Source organism: Musa acuminata, chromosome BXJ1-4 (genome assembly GCF_036884655.1).
Source record: "Musa acuminata AAA Group cultivar baxijiao chromosome BXJ1-4, Cavendish_Baxijiao_AAA, whole genome shotgun sequence".
NCBI lineage: Eukaryota > Viridiplantae > Streptophyta > Magnoliopsida > Zingiberales > Musaceae > Musa > Musa acuminata.
In genome coordinates this window covers 24253467-24275570 of record NC_088330.1, presented here as the reverse complement: position 1 = coordinate 24275570, position 22104 = coordinate 24253467, and the positions used below count along the sequence as shown (strand labels likewise).

General features: G+C 43.8%; 1 protein-coding gene and 1 non-coding gene across 2 annotated transcripts; one reads left to right on the top strand and one right to left on the bottom strand.

Annotated features, from left to right (window-relative positions):
- Positions 1-4214: 4214 nt before the first annotated feature.
- TRNAS-AGA (transfer RNA serine (anticodon AGA)) lies at positions 4215-4296 on the bottom strand. Its single transcript has one exon. It is a non-coding gene; the product is annotated as a tRNA-Ser (tRNA).
- A 110-nt stretch (positions 4297-4406) lies between these two features.
- On the top strand, positions 4407-8055 carry LOC103981762 (uncharacterized). The gene is made up of 4 exons (XM_009398495.3): positions 4407-4641; positions 4742-5000; positions 7041-7235; positions 7426-8055. Exons 1-4 carry the CDS (start codon positions 4544-4546, stop codon positions 7822-7824), a joined length of 951 nt encoding a protein of 316 aa, XP_009396770.2. The 5' UTR covers positions 4407-4543; the 3' UTR covers positions 7825-8055.
- Positions 8056-22104: the final 14049 nt, after the last annotated feature.

Here is a 22104-nt window from a genome sequence, read left to right as displayed (position 1 = left end):
GAAAGTGGATGCAACACAAGTCCCGCATTGACTTCGGGTGCACCGATGCCTTCTTTGAGGGGTCATCGCCGGACGATCCGGCCAACCCCTTTCCTTTCACGCTCCCCGAGCCCTCACCTTAGGGAACAGCCCCGGACGACCCCGGAATGGCACTCTCACGAGCAACCGAGCTCGCAGACGTCTTTTGGGCTAGAGTCTTTGCCTTCTTCTGAGGGCGACTCGCCTCTGGGGACCCTAGCGCCCTCCTCGGGGTGCCCTTCTATGAGACATCCCCGACTCCGGAACCCTCTTCACCGATTGGAGGTCCACCATTTCTACAAGCAAAAGCCAGGTTGGTTAGCCATCTCGGGACGAGCGGACGATCCACAACATGCGAATGACCATACCCCTAGCGGCTGGGCTCTGTCCCGCTTCGACCAGCCACTCCTCGGTCATCTCCCTGATCGCTCGAGAAGAGGACAAGATGCCCCTCAGCCGGTTCACATCTGCTGTCTCTCCGACAGAAAGCAATGGGGGGACATTGTCGATGGTTCAGAAAGTCCATCCAGTATTAAAACCCCACCCCCAACTATAATTGACAAAGAAGAAGCGGCTCTTCCAACCTTTATTGTTAGAAGAAGCGCCGCTAATCTTAAAATCGCTACAAGCGGTCAGATAATACCCGCCTCGCCCTCTACATAAACTAAGCAGGCCAGAAAAATGGTCCTGGATGGCTCTATCCCTGCCCCCCGACATTCCCTAAGGAAAGCCACCAGATAGAGCCAAGAGTTCGATACCATCTAGGACGGCGATATCCCCCACTTGTGGAGGCATGCCTTGATGACAAGATGCAGCGGGAACCACAATCCTGCCTCAAGGGCGCCCACGGTCAGCTCGAACCCATCGGGAAACTGGTCGTACGACCGCTGACTAGGCCGAGGGGCGAAAATGCCATAGCACTCCGAATACAATAGCGATCCCGAAGCTCCCCCAGAAGTTCCTCGGTCACCATCGAGTCTACATCATGCCACAACTTGAGATTTGCAAACACGGCAAGACTCCCTGCGGCCTTTGAAGGTGCACCTTCCAAAGACAAACTGACAACTTTAACCCGGAGACGTGGAAGAAGAGGACAAAGAAGAAGAAGACAAGGAAGAAGAAGATGAAGAAGAACGCGGAGATGTCCTGACCTCGAAGTTGGAAGGAAGAAGCTGGGTCGCGGGATGAAGGACCAAGCAAGACAATGGCAGTTGGCCAAGATAATGGCAGATGAACAAAGTAAAGGACAACTGCGCTGAAGGAAGCTTATAAAGGGCAGGCTGATCCACCGTGAGACGACGATTGGGCTTTTCGAGGAGAGAGATGGTTGTAGCATTTAAAACCCATCATGATTCCTTGGATTCGCCAGATTTGCCGGTCTTGGAGCTCCTACCATAGGCACCTCGTCACCCAAAATCTCCCGCCAGAAGCCATTCGAAATAAAGAAGTTTCCTGCTAGGCACCGCGCTGTTCCACAAGGCCCGCCACGTGGCACGGTGACACCCGGGCTAAAACCGGCATGTCACCCAACAATGCCCCTTAGCCTTCATCCTAGTCGCTCCAGATCGATTCCCGACTTGCGACTCGTCGGCACCAAACTTGAGCCCGAGATTAGTCACTCAGCCCACAGGTCCAATCCTTGCCTGAGTCGCTCCAAATCGGTTCCTAACTTATGACTTGTCGGCACCAAACCTGAACCTGAGATCAATCACTCAGCCCACAAGTCCAATCCTTGCCCGGGTCACTCTAGATCGGCTCTCGACTTGTGACTCGTCGACACCAAACTTAAGTTTGAGATCAGTCACTCGGCCCATAGGTCCAGTCCTTTCTTGAGTCACGCCAGATCGGTTCCCGACTTGTGACTCATCGGCACCAAACCTGAGCACAAGATCAGTCACTTGCCCCACAGGTCCAATCCTTGCCCGGGTCTCTCCAGATCGGTTCCCGACTTGTGACTTGCTGGCACCAAACCTGAGCCCGAGATCAGTCACTCGGCCCACAGGTATAATCCTTGCCTGGGTCGCTCCAGATTGGTTCCTGACTTGCGACTCGCCAGCACCAAACCTGAGCCCGAGATCAGTCACTCGGCCCACAGGTCCAATCCTTGCCCGGGTCACTCCAGATCGGCTCCCGACTTGCAACTCGTCAGCACCAAACCTGAGCCCGAGATTAGTCACTCAACCCATAAGTCCTATCCTTGCCCAGGTCACTCTAGATCGATTCTCGACTTACGACTCGCTGGCACCAAACCTGAGCACGAGATCAGTCACTCGGCCCACAGGTCCAATCCTTGCCCGGGTCGCTCTAGGTTGGTTCCCGACTTGCGACTTGTCGGCACCAAACCTGAGCCCAAGATCAGTCACTCGGGCCATAAGTCTAATCCTTGTTTGGGTCGCTCCAGATCGGTTCCCGACTTGCGACTCATCGACACCAAACCTGAGCCCAAGATCAGTCACTCAGCTCACAGGTCCTATCCTTGCCCGGGTTGCTCTAGATCGGTCCTCAACTTGTGACTTATCGACACCAAACCTAAGCACAAGATCAATCACTCGGCCCACAGGTCCAATCCTTGCCCAGGTCACTCTAGATTGGTTCCCAACTTGTGACTCGTCGATACCAAACTAAGTCCGAGATCAGTCACTCGGCCCACAGGTCCAGTCCTTGCTCGAGTCATGCCAAATCGTCTCGACTTACGACTCGTTGGCACTAAACCTGAGCATGAGATCAGTCACTCGGGCCATATGTCCAATCCTTGCCCAGGTCGCTCCAGATCGATTCTCGACTTGCGACTCATCAACACCAAACCTAAGCCTGAGATTAGTCACTCGGCCCACATGTCCAATCCTCACCCGAGTCTCTCTAGATCAGTTCCCGACTTCTGACTCGTCGGCACCAATCCTGAGCCCGAGATCAGTCACTCGGCCCACAGGTCCAATCCTCGCCCAAGTCGCTCCAGATCGGTTCCCGACTTGTGACTCATCAGCATGAAACTTGAGCCTGAGATCAGTCACTCGACCCACAGGTCCAATCCTCGCTCGAGTCGCTCCAGATCGGTTCCCGACTTGTAACTCATCAGCATCAAACACAAATCCAAGATCGGTTACTCGGCCAACAGGCCATCTCCTCTCAACTCACACAGCTCGGCCTCCTGACCAGCGACTCGCCAGCATCATCCTGCATGGGCCCAACTGCCCGACCGACAGCATAAAATCATTCCTAAAACACAAGGCGTCGCCCTCGAACTACCTCAAGACAAGCCAATCCAGCTTCCCCCACGAGCAATCAACACAACCGTTGCATTCCAATCCAAGCGCGCCTCTCACCCCCTCAAGGACCCCACGGCACGCCTTGATGGGGGGGGGAAGTGATAAGGCATACTTCGGACTCAGGCCACATCACAATTGATACCACGCCATGCCATAGCTAAGTTAGCTAGAGAAGCACCCCCCACTCGTCGAGCCAACAACCGTATCAAGACGCCACTCGGTATGTCCCATCCCAATAAGCCTAGGACGGCGTCGCATGGCATCATTCCGCACGTCCCGAGATGACGACTGCATAAAGGTACCATCTCATCCCTCGAGGATCAGCCACCATGCCAAACCCGCGTACGATTGACCCTTGTACAATAGTATAAAAGCCCTTGGTCGGTATCCGGCTAGAGAAGGGGAAAAAAAGAGGCAGAATGCAGAACCCCACACTGACTTACTTGTCGAGGGGCCATAATCGATAATGACCCGGTAGGGGCCTTTTGTGCAGGAAAACAGTAACGTCCGAGGCGAGGCTATCCCGATCGATATAGGCGTCCTTCCTCCTGACGTGCCAATCAGCATCCCAACGAAGAGACGTCAATATTGCGGCGCCAACACACCGACTGAAGGGCTCGACCGACACCGGCATTCAGCTCAGCCGACCGAAGACTCCCCACATCGCCCCGTGGACCAGGTCATGCTAACTCATCAGCCACGACACATCAATAATAACATAATTATAGTTTTTATATTTAGAGAAAATATTATAATATTATATTCTAAAAGAGAGAAAGAACATAAAAGAAACTCTTATTCCAAACCTACAATCTCGAAAGACCTTGTGAAGAAAAAATCATATTCGACAATACACATAAGTAGAAGGAACATATAAAAAACCTGGGTTGAATGAATGGCTTGGAAAATTGAATAAATAAATAAAAAATTCGTGAACGGCAGGATTCGAACCTGCGCGGGCAGAGCCCACATGATTTCTAGTCATGCCCGATAACCACTCCGGCACGTCCACAAGATGAGACTCTCGTCTTAAAATTAAATATATTTTATTTAAGAAACCTAGTCTAATTTTTCATTCGTTAATACATATAGATCGTTGAAACGGATTCGAAACTGGTCTGATCGGAACCGCAGTGGAGTTCTTGATTCCGACGCACCGCTTCCGCTTTCCCTTCGCTCCTCCATCCAGACGACCACGACGCGAGGGGAGCCAAAACAAGGGTGAATCGTAAATCCACCCCATCGGGCGCTCTCCCGGCATGGGCAAGCAGGGAAAGGAACGAGCCAAAGCGAGGCGGGAGCAGCGGCTCCAAGAGATCTCCCGGCTCCGGAAGCTACCTTATTCATCTGTTGACAGGTCGGGACCCCTTCGCTCGCCACACGCCCGCCACCCGTTCGTCGAATTGCCTCCCTCTACCGACTCTTTTTCACCCTCCCTTCTTTTGTCCTTCTACTAGATGGTGGTCGTCGGAGACGGTGGCCGTGGTGACGGGCGCTAACCGGGGGATTGGTTACGAGATAGCGCGCCAGCTCGCCGTCCATGGCCTGCGCGTCATCGTCACCGCAAGAGACGCCGATCGTGGCCGTGCCGCGGCGGACGGACTCCGGGGCGAAGGCCTCAACGTGGAGTTTCGGCAGCTTGACGTTTCGCGTCCTGAATCCGTGGAATCATTTGCAAAGTGGATCGCTGAGAAGTATGGCGGACTTGACATCCTGGTGAGGAGCTTTTACATTTTGACGCTTGAATTCTTATGCTCGGATTCTCATCGTGATATTGATGGACAGAGCGGTTCTTTTGATGCGCTTGCCAAATAATTACATGTCAAGGATTCAGTGGTAGAAGACGTAGAACGTTTATAGAACATATTTGGCCGCGCAGTAAGCCAAGAGATGAACTAATGGCATGTGTTAAAGTTTATTCTGATCTTCCTAGTTCACACTAATTCAATTTGGTTGGATGTCAATTGAGGCGCCTGTGAGCTGGAATGCTTCTCCAGAGCCTATAAAGAAACGATAATGAGGTCACAATCAATAGACTCATGAGAGCATTAACACAGGTCAGGAGACATCCCATTTTACCACCTTTTTTTTATGATAAGAATTAGGCCTTGTGAACTCAGACTTAAGGGCCAGCCACATGAAAATTTTATGTTTAAGAACTCGTAGAAAATTAGCCTATAAACAAACGACAAGGTGGACATGATCAGTAGACTCACGAGAGCATTTACACAGCTCAGGAGACATCCCATTTTACCACCTTTTTTTATGGTAAGAATTAGTACTAAGTGAACTCAAACTTTAGGACCAGCCACATGAAAAATTTATGTTTAAGAACTCACAGAAAATTGCTTCATGTAAGACCACCTCCAGCTGACTGAACCTGCTTTTTTAGTTAGACATGTTCTATTCTGCAGGCTGGACTGTTTAGTAAATTATTGGTTTCCTACTATGACATAGGACAAGTGATATGCATGTTGCTCTAGTGATGATGTGACGTAAATAAGAGTCTCAAAACAACTAGTGATTAGGTTATAATCATTATGACCCAGGCTGATGAACTCGACAAGCTCTGCAAGTGGCTTAAGAATATTAGTGTCTCGGAGGTGAAAGTGGTTCAAGGTTCTGAGATTGTTGTCGCTACTGAGAGCGTCATTGGTTCCTCCAACAAAAGAAGGTTGTAGCTACTGCCCTTGGCCTTGGTCGGTACAAATTGCTGCTGTTCGAGTGATGGAGGTGGCAGCAGATGGAATTGCATAATCAATGATCAGAGGTGTTGTTATCATTGTAACTGGTACTCCATTTTGGATTATAGGTTTGGCTGTGCCCCTAAAGTGGCAACATGCATGCACATATTTGAGGCATATACAAAGAAGGTTTGTAGACTAGTTGCCTAATGATATGTAAGTATATTTGGATCCATCACTAAGATGTCTGGGACAAGCAAATTTCACAGCCATGACGTGTAGTAGATTCTATCAGCAAATCCATCTAAGAATGAGACTGTCATAGGTGAATTTGATGCAACACGGTTGGTGGGACCACTGGTAGTTATTCGAGTCCTGTGTTATTGCAACTTGTGGAGATTACTCAACTGGTGGTGCTTCCACTGTTTTCTTGTCTCGAGCCACATAAAATTTATTTTGGCACTTCGTCGTGTCAGTCGTGAAAACATGGTTTGATGAAGCTTGTGGCGCAATCATCGTTTTGCACCTTTGCTCAATCTGTTGGATGACTTTTTAATTGTATCAGTTGAGTAAATATAGTAACTCATCTTGTTTTGGAAGTGGTCTTCTTTTAGGCAACAATTGTGGACATCTCTAAAAGCTATGATGGGGCACAAATCAAGACTTTTTTATATTAAACTATTAGGAATAGATTCTCTTAACTAGGTTTTCTTCATATCAAGGAAGAGCAAGACCTCCAAAGATATAATCAAAGAAATAAATTACTATATATTGCTTAAAATATTAAGAAAAAACAAAGAAAATGACATATTTAGCCTCAAAAAAGGTTTTCAAGCTCTATTGATGAGCTATTACTTATCTATTCCAAATGATAGTCAAACTCATGAAAAAAATAGCTATTTATCTTGCTTCCATTTAGCACTCAGTATCCTCTTTCTAGGATTTTTGGGGATACTGACTGCCGTCGGCAATCCCTTACATGGTCAAAAAAGTCAATATTGACTGCCATTGCCAATCCCTTACATTTAGCAGTGGGTTATTCTTTGTACACTTACTCTCAATCATGTTGCAGGTAAATAATGCAGGTGTCAACTTTAACACAGGCGCTGATAATTCTGTTGAGTTTGCTGAAGAGGTCATTGCCACAAACTATTTTGGGACAAAACGGATGATCGAAATCTTTATCTCAATGATGCGTCCTTCTACTTCTGGTGCTCGAATACTGAACGTTAGCTCAAGGCTTGGCAGAGTTAATGGTAGACGGAATGTAAGATGCAGAAACTTTCTAGATGCTTCTCCTGTCTTAAGTAGGTTTGTCAATAATTGTTGTCCACATATGTCCGCATTCTTTTCATGATCTTAAACTAGCGTTCCAAGCATGTTCAATATGAATCACTCACTTTCATACTTATGCTTTTGTTGGACTCTTGGAAATTGCTTTTCATTTTTTTTTTCAGAGGGTGGGCGACATGACCTTGAGAGAGCAATTACTAAAAGATGATTGCCTTTCTGAGGAGCTGATTGATGATATGGTCGCTAATTTCCTCTGCCAAGTGAAGGAGGGAACTTGGGCATCAAATGACTGGCCTCAGATGTACACAGATTATTCAGTATCAAAACTGGCAGTCAATCTGTTCACCCGACTAATGGCACGGAGGCTCGCCGACAGACCAGAAGGTCATAAGATCTACATAAATTGCTACTGTCCAGGATGGGTGAAGACTGCTATGACAGGTTGGGCAGGAAATACTTCAGCTGAAGAAGGTGCAGATACTGGAGTTTGGGTTGCGTTGCTACCTTGCCAACTATTGACCACAGGAAACTTTTTTGCTGAGAGGCGTGAGATCAGCTTCTGAATTCAATCACCTACTCTAGCCAGTCTGCATTAGCCCTTGAAATGATGGAAACAGCTCGGTATTGAATCAAGCACTTAACTAACCACCGTCAAGGTGGCACTAACCCTATTAGTGTATGTAATATTTATGTAAACTCATGTTTTTCCTTTGGTGCATCAGATATATTGGGTATATTTGTTGTATGTCATTTTTGTTCCCATGGAACTTGAAATAAACATATTTATCTTGCAATTTTAAGTTTTCAAATAGATCACAAGCTAGAGTTACGTTGTCTTTGTTGGTTTTGATCTTCTGAAATATCAAAGATAAAATTGTAAATTGGGTGTTCGATATAATACTTGTATATGTCTATGTCTTTCAACTTTGTTCATATTTTATATAGCATGTAGAGCTTGCAATAGGCTTAGTAACTTCGTTTTAGTTGACTTTTGTAGTCATTTCAAGCTTTAAACATAGGTTGTGTATAGTTGTCACGCGGAGACAAAACTATATACAAACAAACCATCCAGGCAATCATTTTGGGGTTTTTTAAGCTCTGTAAAGTGCTACGGAGTGTCAATCAGCACAATATCTACGAGCTCCCTAAGTTGCATATGGTTGGATGGGCTTTTTGGGTAGTTTCTAAGGTTGGTTTGTTGTTTTATTCTTGTGGACACTTGTGGAGACTTTTAATCACAGTGGATCACCTTAGACCTTTTATCATGCGATCGTTCAGAGCTTACAGTAATTTGTATTGTCTATCAAGTGTTTGTTGAAATGACTATTTGTTTGTTGGATCTCGAGTTAAATGTTTTCTCTAACTCGTCTTCTCTTTTACAGGTTCTTAAGAGATCATAAGAAGTTTTGAGGAGGTTAACCTTTTGTAGATGGATACGTAAGGATATTGCACGACTTAGGTAAAACCAACTAAGTCTGTAACATATGGTATCAAGGTGGGACAAGCACGCTTAGAAACACTTAGCATGCAAATATGGAGGATCTAGCGGGGCTACGTTAAGAGTAGCCATCTTGTGCGACTGTTTAAGAGAAATGGGTATAGAGACGTAGGGAAAGGATCCGCTCATAGGAGTGGAGATTTAAGATTGGCATTTAGAGGAATGACCAACCCTTCACACGAGAGGCACTACGAGGACAAGCGAGTTTGGAAGAATGCATAGCACATAGGAGTGGAGATTTAAGATTGACATTTAGAAGAATGACCAACCCTTCACACGAGAGGCACTACGAGGACAAGCGAGTTTGGAAGAATGCATAGCACATGGCTAAGTTCAAGTTACGGCTCGACGTTGGCAACCAAACTTAATGGTGCTCATGTTAAGCGCTTGGCAAAGGATACGACCATACAAAGAGGGTTGAGTTGCTCAGCGACCAAAAGACTTGTGCAAAGCTCATAGGGGTGAGGGGAATTGCCAACTTGAAAAATTCGATGCTCATGCAAGGGCTTATATACGAACGACAGACTGTTCATGACCATCCCAAGGTGAACGAAAGTCGGTGCCATGAAGCATTAAAACTTTCTCTTTGATATGGGAATGATATGTTTGTAAGAGAATGAAGTTAGAGGAATGGGCAACCCATCACGCAAGAGGCGCCACGATGTCACGGCCTTAGCTGGAATTGCCTAAGGCGTGAGGCACCCTTGCGGCAAAGACGCGAACTTAGCTTGCGTTGCCTAAGTTGCGAGGCACCCTTGCGGCAAAGACGCGAACTTAGCTTCGTTGCCTAAGTCGCGCTTCGCCCTTGCGATTTGCGTCTGCAAAGATCAGCCCACTTGCAACCTCTCGCAGGTCCCGAAGGACCTGTAAAAAGAGAAAGTTGATTAGTTCGAAGAATGAGCGACGGACAAGTCCTGATGTCTCACGAAAAGGGGAAGCTTTATAAGCAATTCAGCGAGCACCTTGCGTGCACAAGAGAAAAGAGGGAGAGGGGGGAAAACAAGGACTTTAGAAGGTTGAACGAATAGCTGCAAGTCCACAAATAGTTGCTCACCGGGTGCCGGGCGTGACAACAAGTTCTCGTCAAGGTAACGTGCGAACTTGCGAAAGGTTGTTCAACGCCCGACACTATACCGAAGCCCCATCCAGCCCTGTGCCACCTGGGGGGTTCCATGGTGCTAAGATGGTTGACGTTTCGCGTACAGTAGCGGGCTGTAGAAATCAGCCCATGGCATGCGAAAACGAAGCTGTTTTGGGGCTATTTTGCTCGGTTCGGTGAGCGGTCGCACTGTAGCGCTGTAACTTATTCGAACTTACATTTTTATAAGCAAAAGTACTTAAAACCAAGCCAAAACATGCTGCCAAGTAGCTGTACATGTAGATTAGAGCGAGAAATGGTTCGTTGAATGGAGTTGTTGCAGGTGCACGATGACCGTTCGTGACATTCTCCCCCACTCAAACAGTCGATGCCCTCGTCGACGCTTGTTGATAGTTGTTGATGATTGCTTCTTCATGTCATAGGGTGTCTTCAGGGTCCCAACTGGCTTCAGTTCGGGGAAGCTTTCGCCACTTCACCAAGTACTCGGTCTGCTCAGCTCCAGTGGGCAGCTTTATCTTACGGTCCGCTAAAATGGTTTCAACTCACTTCTCATAGGAGGCTGTGGTGAGGGGTAGCCGAGTTGGAACACTTCGGGAAGCATCTTGCGGATCCGAGTGGTAGGCTTTCAAGTTGCTAGCGTGAAGAATGTTGTGAATTTTGAACCATGCCGACAGTTGTAACTTGTAGGAGATATTGCCCACCCTGCTGTTAATTGGGAAGGGCCCTTCATCCTTGCGCACCAATCCTTTATGTACTTTATTACTAAAGAATTGGAGTGATGCTGGTTAGAGCTTGACCAACACCAAATCGCCGATCTTGAACTCTTGTGGTCGCCTTCCCAAGTCTACCCACTTCTTCATTCTTTTTGCCGCCTTCTCCAAGTAAGCCCGCGCAATATCTGCATTTCGGTGCCACTCCCTTGTGAAGTGATAGGCTGACAGACTACTCCTAGTATACCCAATTACCATGGTGTGAGGAGTTGACGGTTGTTGCCCCGTAATGATCTCGAAGGGGCTCTTGTTGGATGCAGAGCTCCGCTACAAGTTGTAGGAGAATTGGACAATGTCCAACAACTTCACCCAATCTCATTGGTTGGCACTTACGTAGTGCCGAAAATATTGCTCTAGGAGCGAGTTTATCCTTTCAGTCTGGCCATCCGTTTGGGGGTGGAGACTTGTGGAGAAGTATAACTTCGACCCCAATAATTTGAATAGCTCGGTCCAAAATCGTCCCAAGAATCGAGCGTCTCGATCACTGATGATATTGTGCAGGACTCCGCTATACTTCACCACATCCTTCATCATCATCTTGGCCGCTTCTTCTGCTGAACAGTGTAGGGGAGCAGCAATGAAAGTTACATACTTAGAAAATCGATTGACTTGCTTAGCCCTTTCCCTCCAATTGTACAGCATTCACACACTCCACTTTCCGACTCAATGCATCGGCCACGACATTCGCCTTTCCGGGCTTATACTCTATTGCCATATCAAACTCAGCCAGGAAGTCCTGCTATCGTGCTTGTTTTGGGGAGAGTTTCTTCTGAGTTTGGAAATTGCTCAAAGTGATGTTTGTCTATCCTTAGTACAAATCGCGATCCAAGAAGGTAGTGTCGCTAAACTCGTAGACAATGGATCACCGCTGTCATCTTCTTTTCATGCATCGGATACCGCCATTCGGTCTCGTTGAGTTTGCGGCTCTCGTAGGCCACCGGATGACCCTCCTACATGAGTACTCCCCCAATAGCAAAGTCTGAAGCATTTGTATGTACTTCGAAGGGCTCTCCATAGTCTAGCAATTTGAGCATTGGTTCTTCTAACACAACAGCCCTCAGATCTTGGAATGCAATTTCATATTTATCATACCACCTCCAAGGCTGCTCCTTCTTCAGCAACTCCGTCAGTGGAGTTGCATGCTTCGAATACCCCACTATGAAGCGTCGATAGTAGTTGACGAAGCCAAGGAAGGATCTCAACTCTAGCACCTTCTTTGGAGTTCGCCATTCCGCAGCCACTTGCACCTTCGATTTGTCCATCTGAATGGAGCCATTACCGATTCGATGCCCCAAGAATAAGATCTCCGTTTGAGCAAAGTAGCATTTCTCCCTTTTCACGAACAAAGTGTTCTCCTTGAAAACCTTGAAGATTGTCCGAAGGTGCTTGACATGCTCCTCGAGCATTTGACTATAGACGACAATATCGTCTAAGTAGACGACCACGAACTTGTCCAAATACTCCTTGAGTAGCTAGTTCATGAGAGTACAGAATGTGACCGAAGCATTGGTCAAGCCGAAAGGCATCACCAAGAACTCAAACACTCCATACTTGGTCACGCAGGTAGTCTTTGCTTCGTCGCCTTAAGCAATGCGCACCTGCCAATACCCCGATCGAAGGTCGAGTTTTAAGAAATACTTGGCTTTGCCCAACTGGTCGAATAAGTCCACGATGAGCAGGATGGGATACTTGTTCTTCATCGTCACTTTGTTGAGGGCTCGATAATCGATGCATAGTCAGAGGCTCCTATCTTGTTTCTTCTGTTATGATCGGAGCGGCACTAAGAGGGGGGGGTGAATTAGTGTAGCGGTGAAGTGCGATAAACTTTTCACGATTTAAACACTTTTCGGAAACTTCGTACGATAAAAGCAACGTTTTCGTTTAAAACTGTTTCGATTGCGTTTTAACTTGAAGAGATAAGTAAGACGGAGACAAAGCAGTATAGCATTCAAGTGCAAATGGTTTGCAGTAATATAAATGACAATAAGTAAATGCAAACCAGAGATTACGCCGATTTAACAGTGGTTCGGTCAAATGACCTACATCCACTTGCGAGGCCCCTCTTCGATGAGGCTCCCACCTTCCACTAGCAAATCTCTTGAAAGGGAAGGGTAAATACCCCTCTTACAACTTTTACAAGTGGTTCACTCTCTTACAGATTTTCAGCAAGAAAGAAGGAGGTGAACACTAGCAAATTGAAAACAAGAAAAGCAAAGACTCTTCTAAGACTTTTCTCTCAATCACTTGTTGCTCAAAAAGTTATTTTCTCAGCTGAGACCTGAGGGGTATTTATAGGCCTCAAGAGGATTCAAATTTGGGCTCCAAAAATTTGAATTCTCTTATGTTCCCGATGTTGGCAGTGCCACCGCCCAGCCAAGCGGTGCCACCGCCCAGCGCTCGGGTGCCACCGCCTAGGCCAATTCAGCTCACTGGTTGGGCTCCAAACTTGGCCCAAACCAGTCCGAACTCGGGCCCAATTGGCCCATACTTGGGTTATAGGATTAACACCTAATCCTAACCCTAATTAACGTGCTAACTACGAATTTAAAGATATTTTCTAAGCTATTACAAAGTCCGTAAGTCAAGACTTCTTCCGGCGAGCTTCCGGCGAACTTCCGACGGTCTTCCGATAAACTCTCGGAAACCATTCTGCGGACTCTTGGCAAGCTCCTAGACTTCACGATTTGATCTTGGCGAGTTCCAACGAGCTTCTTCGGTAAGCTCCGATCTTTCTCGGTGAGCTCCGCGAACTTCCAACGAACCTTCCGGTGAGCTTCCGAAAAACCCTTCGGCAAGCTCCCTACTCATTCTCGGCTAGTTCCGGCAGCATTCCCGACGAACCTTCGGACTTCCGTCGAACTCTCGAACTCCCAACGAATCCTTCGCGCTTGACTCCAGCACGTTTCGCTTTATGTCTTCATCGTTATCGTAGTTAATCCTGCACACACAAACCAAAACTCAACTCCGATCTAGATAATTATTACAATGCGAATTGACATTCTGTTGCCCGGCACGTCATTGGTTGGCGCTTCATCCGATTCTTCGGTGCATCATCCTCTCTTGCAGCTTGTTGCCCAATCGGCGGTTGACCTCCGCAACCCCGATATCCTTGGCGCAATTTCGCTCTCCTTGGCCCGATGCCCGACGTCCGAAGCATTCAGCCATCCAATATCCTGACGTGATCTCTTCCGGCGCAACGTCAATTCCTCTTGCGTCAACTATCTAAACCTGATCGAGTAGACCTGCATCGCTCAAAATGCAGTTTAAATCATAAACACATATCAAGTGGTTTCATCATCAAAATACGAGATTCAACAATCTCCCCCTTTTTGATGATGACAACCACTTGATGACGGAGTTAACCTTAACTCCCGGAGTTTAAACAAACTCCCCCTATCAATATGCCATATTGATAGAACCTTGAATTCAAACTGAATTCAAGTCATTGCAATATTCATCATGAATACTTGCAACACATCATCATGAACATATGCATAAATTTATGCATATCATGTCATCAACATACTTCTCCCCCTTTGTCATCAACAAAAAGGAGAAGTATAACTATTCTTTGTGTTTGTAATATAAGTTCAACTCATTGCATGAAAAACATAATATTAAGTTTTATCATCATGCGGTTTTGAAGCTAGAAAATTTAGCAAGTAATGCATCATGCTTAGGACATTCAAGCTATCAAGTTTTAGATATGCAAGTTTTACAGCATACAAGATAGCACTTTTGGTAATGTTCAAGATAGTAAGTTCTACATCATGCAAGCTAGCAATATTGAGATGTTCAAGAAAGCAACTCTTGCTTCTTGAATTATGCAAATTTGTCAAGTTTTGCTAGATGTGCAAGTTAGCATTTTTGCCTCTTAAGATAGGAAAGATAGCACATTTGCTTCTTTTGAGATAGCAACTTTTTGCTTCTCTTTAGACTACAAGCTAGCAATTTTTATGATATGTAAGTTTCACAATATACAAGCTAGCAAAAATTTCGAAAGCAAATGCAAGATAGCTTTCTTGTGTAAGCTCATAATTCTTGCTTCCTATTGCAATGTGCAAGTTGCAAGTTTTGCTTCTTGAGATAGGCAAGATAGCACTTTTGCAATTTTTGTTTCTTAAGATAGGCAAGCTTGTGATGTTCAAAATAACAAGCTCTTTCTTCTAGAAGTGTCATTTTTGCTTTCTTTGCAAAATGTAAGCTAGCAAAATGTTTGAAAAAGTGATCAAGTTTTGCAACATACAAGCTAGCAAAAATGTCAAACTAGCAAGAGATAATGTTTTACATGAGGCAAGCAAACAATTTGGCAAATGTTACATTTGCATCTTCTCTTTTGAGAAGTGTAATTTTTGCTTTCATCTTGAATTGTGCAAGCTAGTTAGTTTTTCTCTTTTCATGATGTCCACGCTAGAAATTTTTGCTCCCCCTTTGTCATTGTCAAAAAGAAGGGAAGACCCTTATATCAATTTTCATATTATGACAAAGGTAAGTATCATTCTTATTTGTGCATCATTATATATTTAAATTAAAACATACACAATTTCAATAACCTTATTTTTCATGCACGATACCGAAAAATAATTCAATCATCATTAATAAGCAAATCATACATGATACTCAAACATTAAAATTTTCAAGCATTTATCAACATGTTGATCATGATACCAAACATTCATCATTTAAAGCATTCATGATACACATCATATGCAATAAATACATCATGTACATCATTATCATAAGTATTGTATACATCATTTTAACTTTATGAATATATCATCATTACATGCATCGTACCAAAACATTTCAAGCCATGCAAGCCATAAATACAAAGAAATCATGTCATGAAGGATAAAATCATTTGAATACCAAAAGACATGATTCATATAGTAAATATCTTCTTTAAATAAAATATCAAGAAAAATCATAGGAGTACAAAGAAGAGATCTTGTTTTAAAAGAAAAATCAAGTAATAACTCCAAGAACTCACAAGGAAAAATCATGATTCATTTAGAAAATCTCCTCTCAAGAGAATATCAAGTAAAATCGTAGAAGATCGATTAATGAGAAATTTTGATTTATAATAAAATCTCATGTATCGAATGTCGAGAAATCAAAATGATGATTTATAAAAAAATATCACAAGTTATATTCAAGAGAAAAATCATCATATATTTTCAACTTATTCAATTTGTCACATCAATATTTCTTAGATATGCATGATACCAAAACATGGTTTTAAATCTTTAACATATAACATGCATAAATTAAAAGGAGAAGGGAAGAATTCTACAAAGATTTCAACCATCTCATAAACAAATGTAAGACCAAGTCATGAATCCAAAATTCCATGAATCAAAATGATCATCAAAGGTAATCTCATGTTATTCCAAGAAATCAATATCATGATTTTGATAAAACTCATTTCAAATTTAAATCATCAAAATCATCAAAATATCAACATTACTTTCAAGAGATTCAAAATGGTATACATAGATTTATCATAATAAACATCAAGATCAATAGGATAGAGAAAAATAATTTTTCAAGGAAAAAATATTTTCCTCTTTTTAGTTGTTTCAATTCATATGATTTTATTTCACTTATACCAAATAAAAACATGTATAATGTTTAAAACCGAAAGTGTAAGATTTATTACAATAAAGATTAATAAGGCACTTTCATTATGGTAAAAATCAATAATCCATAAATCACAAGATTCATATGCATAATTTCGAAATTTATTAAGCATGATCATTATGCATAACACTAAAACATGGTTTCAAAATGTTTAATATTTTCATTACATCATTATGCAATGGTTTCATTGAACATAATTTTGAATGATTCTTATAGATAACTAAAACTTCTTTAGTTTTAATTTATGTGATTGACTTTATATTAGCATGCTCAAGTTTTGTTCTTATGTCAAAAACATACATCATGTTTGAAAACCAAAGACAAGGTTTAAAAAAAAATCATCAAGCCTTCCATATAAAAACCATGCATCATCATTGAAGGTTAATATGGAAATCATCAAAATACACATTCTTGCTTCTCAAGCACATATATATGATTATTTAAATCTAACATTTTATTCTATTAACATAAAATATACAATTTTCAAGAAAAATAATTATTCAAAAGAAAAGAGAAAATGCATCATGGAAAATATCAAGTAATTTCAAAATAATTCAAGAGAGTTGAGTTACTTACCTTGTAGTCGAAGCCCGTCAAAGCCCAATTCACCGTTTCACCTTTGGAAGTTCTTGATTCATCCTTGGTTGCCTTCCTCTTCTTTGGCCTCTTCCTCCGTTCAAGTTCATTGTTTATTTTAGATTTTTGTTTAATAAACTTATTAAGATTTAGTGTTCGAAATTCAAGTTCATCATTGTCCTCATCACTTGAGTCATTGCTCAAGTGGTATCCATTTGTCCGGAGTTCCAAATCCTTCCTGTTCTTTGGAAGGTGATTTTGTTCATCATGTGCATTGTGTACCATTTCATATGTCATCAACAACCCAATTAGTTCTTCAAGTGATAAATATTTAAATCTTTTATTTCTTGTATTGCGGTTATTTTAGAATCCCACCTTTTTGGAAGGGATCTTAAGATCTTGCTTACGAGATCAAAATTTGAAAAAGATTTACCAAGAACTCTTAGATTATTGACGACATCCATGAAACGAGTGTACATGTCGCCTATAGTCTCGCTTGGTTGCATTTGAAAAAGCTCAAAATCATGCAATAAAATGTTAACTTTCGAGTCGTTGACTCTACTAGTTCCCTCGTGCGTGATTTCAAGTGTTCGCCAAATATCGAAAGCCATTTCGCACGTAGAAATCCAATTGAACTCATTTTTGTCCAAAGCGCAAAATAAGGCATTCATAGCCTTTGCGTTTAAAGAAAAATATTTCTTCTCCAAATCCGACCATTCGTTCATCGGTTTAGAGGGAAGTTGAAAACCATTTTCAACGATATTCCATAAATCCAAATTCACAGAAATCAAGAAAACTCTCATTCGAGTTTTCCAATAAGTGTAGTCCAATCCGTTAAACAACGGTGGACGAACAACCGATAAGCCCTCTTGAAAGCCATGAAGAGCCATTTCTCTCGGGTGTAAATCCGAAATGAGAAATACCGGGCTCTGATACCAATTGTTAGGATCGGAGCGGCACTAAGAGGGGGTGGGGTGAATTAGTGCAGCGGTGAAGTGCGATAAACTTTTCACGATTTAAACACTTTTCGGAAACTTCGTACGATAAAAGCAACGTTTTTGTTTAAAACCGTTTCGATTGTGTTTTAACTTGAAGAGATAAGTAAGACGGAGACAAAGCAGTATAGCATTCAAGTGCAAATGGTTTGCAGTAATATAAATGACAATAAGTAAATGCAAACCAGAGATTACGCCGATTTTATAGTGGTTCGGTCAAATGACCTACATCCACTTGCGAGGCCCCTCTTCGATGAGGCTCCCACCTTCCACTAGCAAATCTCTTGAAAGGGAAGGGTAAATACCCCTCTTATAACTTTTACAAACGGTTCACTCTCTTACAGATTTTCAGCAAGAAAGAAGGAGGTGAACACTAGCAAATTGAAAACAGGAAAGGCAAAGACTCTTCTAAGACTTTTCTCTCAATCACTTGCTGCTCAAAAAGTTATTTTCTCAAGTGAGACCTGAGGGGTATTTATAGGCCTCAAGAGGATTCAAATTTGGGCTCCAAAAATTTGAATTCTCTTATGTTCCCGATGCTGGCGGTGCCACCGCCTAGGCCAATTCAGCTCACTGGTTGGGCTCCAAACTTGGCCCAAACCAGTCTGAACTCGGGCCCAATTGGCCCCTACTTGGGTTATAGGATTAACACCTAATCCTAACCCTAATTAACGTGCTAACTACGAATTTAAAGACATTTTCTAAGCTATTACAAAGTCCGTAAGTCAAGACTTCTTCCGGCGAGCTTCCGGCGAACTTCCGACGGTCTTCTGATAAACTCTCGGAAACCATTCTGCGGACTCCTGGCAAGCTCCTAGACTTCACGATTTGATCTTGGCGAGTTCCAACGAGCTTCTTCGGTAAGCTCCGATCTTTCTCGGTGAGCTCCGCGAACTTCCAACGAACCTTCCGGCGAGCTTCCGAAAAACCCTTCGGCAAGCTCCCTACTCATTCTCGGCTAGTTCCGGCAGCATTCCCGATGAACCTTCGGACTTCCGTCGAACTCTCGAACTCCCAACGAATCCTTCGCGCTTGACTCCAGCACTTTGTTTCGCTTTATGTCTTCATCGTTATCGTAGTTAATCCTGTTGAATCTCGGATTTTGATGATGAAATCAATTGATGGGTTAATTGATCTAATCCATATTATTGAGTTAAGTGTGCAGGATTAACTACGATAACCAGAAAACACAAAGCAAGAATACCGGAGTCAAGATCGGTGGACGTTTAAGAGTCCGAAGAATCGTCGGAGATGCTGTCGGAACCAACCGAGAAGAAATCGGGAACCTGTCGAAACTTTCGGAAGTTCGCCGAAGAGATTGTCGGAGGTTCACGGAGATCACCGAGAAGGCTCGGATACTCGTTAAAGTCATCACAAGATCGGGAGTTTGATGGGAGTCCGTCGGAAGAAGTTCGTCGGAAAGCTCGCCGAAACAAGACTCGACGTTCGCGGTTGAAAGCTTGCTTAGGATGTGTTTTTGTTATGTAGTTCACTTGTAATTAGGATTAGGATTAAGAGATAATCCTATATCCTGGTTAGGGGCCAACTGGGCCCAAAGTCAGATATGGTTTGGGCTAAAATTAAGCCAAACCAGTGAAATCGGAGAGCCAGGCGGTGGCACCGCCTGGCTGGGCGGTAGCACCGCCCAGCACCCGAGAGCTGGGCGGTGACACCTCCCGGGCTGGGCGGTTGCACCTCCCAGCACCCGAGCGCTGGGCGGTGGCACCGCTTGGCTGGGCGGTGGCACCTCCAGCATTCGGGAACCCAAAGAGAATTCAAATTTTGGAGCCCAAAATTTGAATCCTCTTGAGGCTTATAAATACCCCTCAAATCTCAGCTGAGGTTACAACTTTTGAGAAGCATTTTGATTGAGAGAAAATCTTAGAAAGTCTTAGCAAGTCTTGTTTTTCAATTTGCTAGAGAGTTCTCCTCCTTCTTTCTTATTGAAAATTTGTAAGAGGTTGAACTGCTTGTAAAAGGTTGTAAGAGGGGTGTTTTGTTAGGACTCTAGCTAGGAGAGTCCTAATTGAGAGGGATATTCTGTTAGGACTCTAGCTAGGAGAGTCCTAATTGAGAGGGACACTCTGTTAGGACTCTAACTAGGAGAGTCCTAATTGAGAGGGACATTCTGTTAGGAGATTTTTTCTTAGAGAAGAATTAGGAGTTGTAAGGGAATAGGAGTCTTGAGTATGAGTCATATTAGGAGTTGGTTAGAAGTAAGAGTCCTAAGTAGGAGTCCTATTAGGAGTTAGGGTTTAGAAGCCCTATAAATAACCATGTATTCCTTCTCTTTTCTTAAGCAATAGATGAATCTTTTCTGCAGCCTTTGAGCAGCAACTTGGAGGGAGGAACCCCTATAGAGTTCCAAGGAGGCCGATCCCCTAAAGAGATCAACCCCAAGTTTAGAATCTGCAAGGGTTCTATCACCTGGTATCAGAGCAGCGTTCTTGGCATCTCGCTGCCCTTCCACTGCCATCCATCAACCCTCGACAACCGCCCAAAGCAATTCCCACAATTGCTTAAGAGATCATTGCCAAATTCCACCATCATCTCCACCACCGCAGATCATCCTTTGATCTCCCTGTGAATTGCAACAGGTTCTGGTTTCCTACCTTACTGCTGCTGCAATTTAGTTATACATATTCGAAAATCCAAAAAAAAAAAAAAAAAATTTCGTTCCTATATTGCTGCAAATTTCATCGTAAGTTGCTGAAATTTTTCGACGAGAATTCTGCTATCGCAACTTACACCAATTTTCTTGCTGTTACTGCCGAAATTTTCTTGATTAAATTGGACATCCTTGTTGTCATATAAACTGAGATATTGCTGTCAATTCCCTCCTCAAATCTCTCAATTTTTTTGTGGAGATTTCATCGAGAAACCGCTGTTTCTTCGACGTTAATTCTGCTCTTACAAGACAACACAATTCTGCAGCAAACTTTCACTGATTTCTATCAAACCTATACATGCCTTTAACCCGTCAACAAAAGAGAAATCTTAACATCACAGATTTGGAGTCATATACTATGGCATCTGAGGACGCAATCAATGCTAAATTTGAAGCCTTTGAGGCACGAATGGAGGATAAGATTCGGACTCTCCTTACCGAATTCAGTTTGGGCCGACCACCAAGCCCGAAGAAATCACATCAAGGAGAGAGCTCTAATCAATCAAATCATGCCCAAAGAGATGACTTCCAAGAGAGGGGAGGTTCTATGACCGACCCCAACTATTCGCGCATGAGAGTGGACTTCCCTAGATGGGAAGAAGGAGACCCAATTGGTTGGATCTCGCGCGCGGAGCGATATTTTCGGTACCATAAAACTGCAGATGCATCCATGGTGGAAATTGCAGCTATACATCTTGAAGGGGATGCCATACAATGGTTTGACTGGTTTGAACACACTTATGGAGCCCTTTCATGGCGACAATTCAAAGAAGGACTACTGATCCGCTTCGGACCAACTTATTACGAGAACATTGACGGACAACTAGCAAAGATCCGACAAACCTCCACCATTCAGGAGTACCAAACCAGGTTTGAAAGGTTATCTAATCAAACTCGTGATTGGTCTGAAAAACAGTTATTGGGTACTTTTATTGAGGGTTTAAAGCCGGAGATCCGGGGAGAAGTTAAGGCGCGACAACCATACACGCTTATGGCAGCCATCTCTTTCGCACGACTTCAAGAAGAGCGATTGAACCATGAAGCCCGGAGGACTAGGATCACTCCACGACCTACAATACTAAAGCCCTCAGCCCCCCCTACTATCAACCGAGTCCCTGCACCGAAAAGGTTAACAAGAGAAGAACTTCGGGAGCGATCTGCGAAGGGGTTATGTTGGCATTGCGACGAGCCGTGGAGCCGCGAGCATCGCTGTAAAAAAGGTAGACTTCTTATGATTGAACCAGTAGAAGAAGAGGTCTTTGAACATTTAGAAGAGAGCCTTGAACATGAAGAAGAAGATATGGAAGAAGAGTCACAACCGACCGACATTATGGTACATGCACTAGCCGGCTACTCAAATCCGCAAACGATGAAAGTTGGAGGCCTTCTCAAACAACAGCCGATCACTGTTCTCATCGACACGGGTAGCACTAATAACTTCCTGAATAGTAAGGTTGCTGCTCGGATGGCACTGCATATTGAAGGTTGCAGCAAGTTCGATGTAAAGGTTGCCGACGGCAGAATCCAAAAGTGCGACCAAAGATGCCCGCAGGTGAAACTATTACTACAAGACCAAGAAATTATCACCGATTTCTTC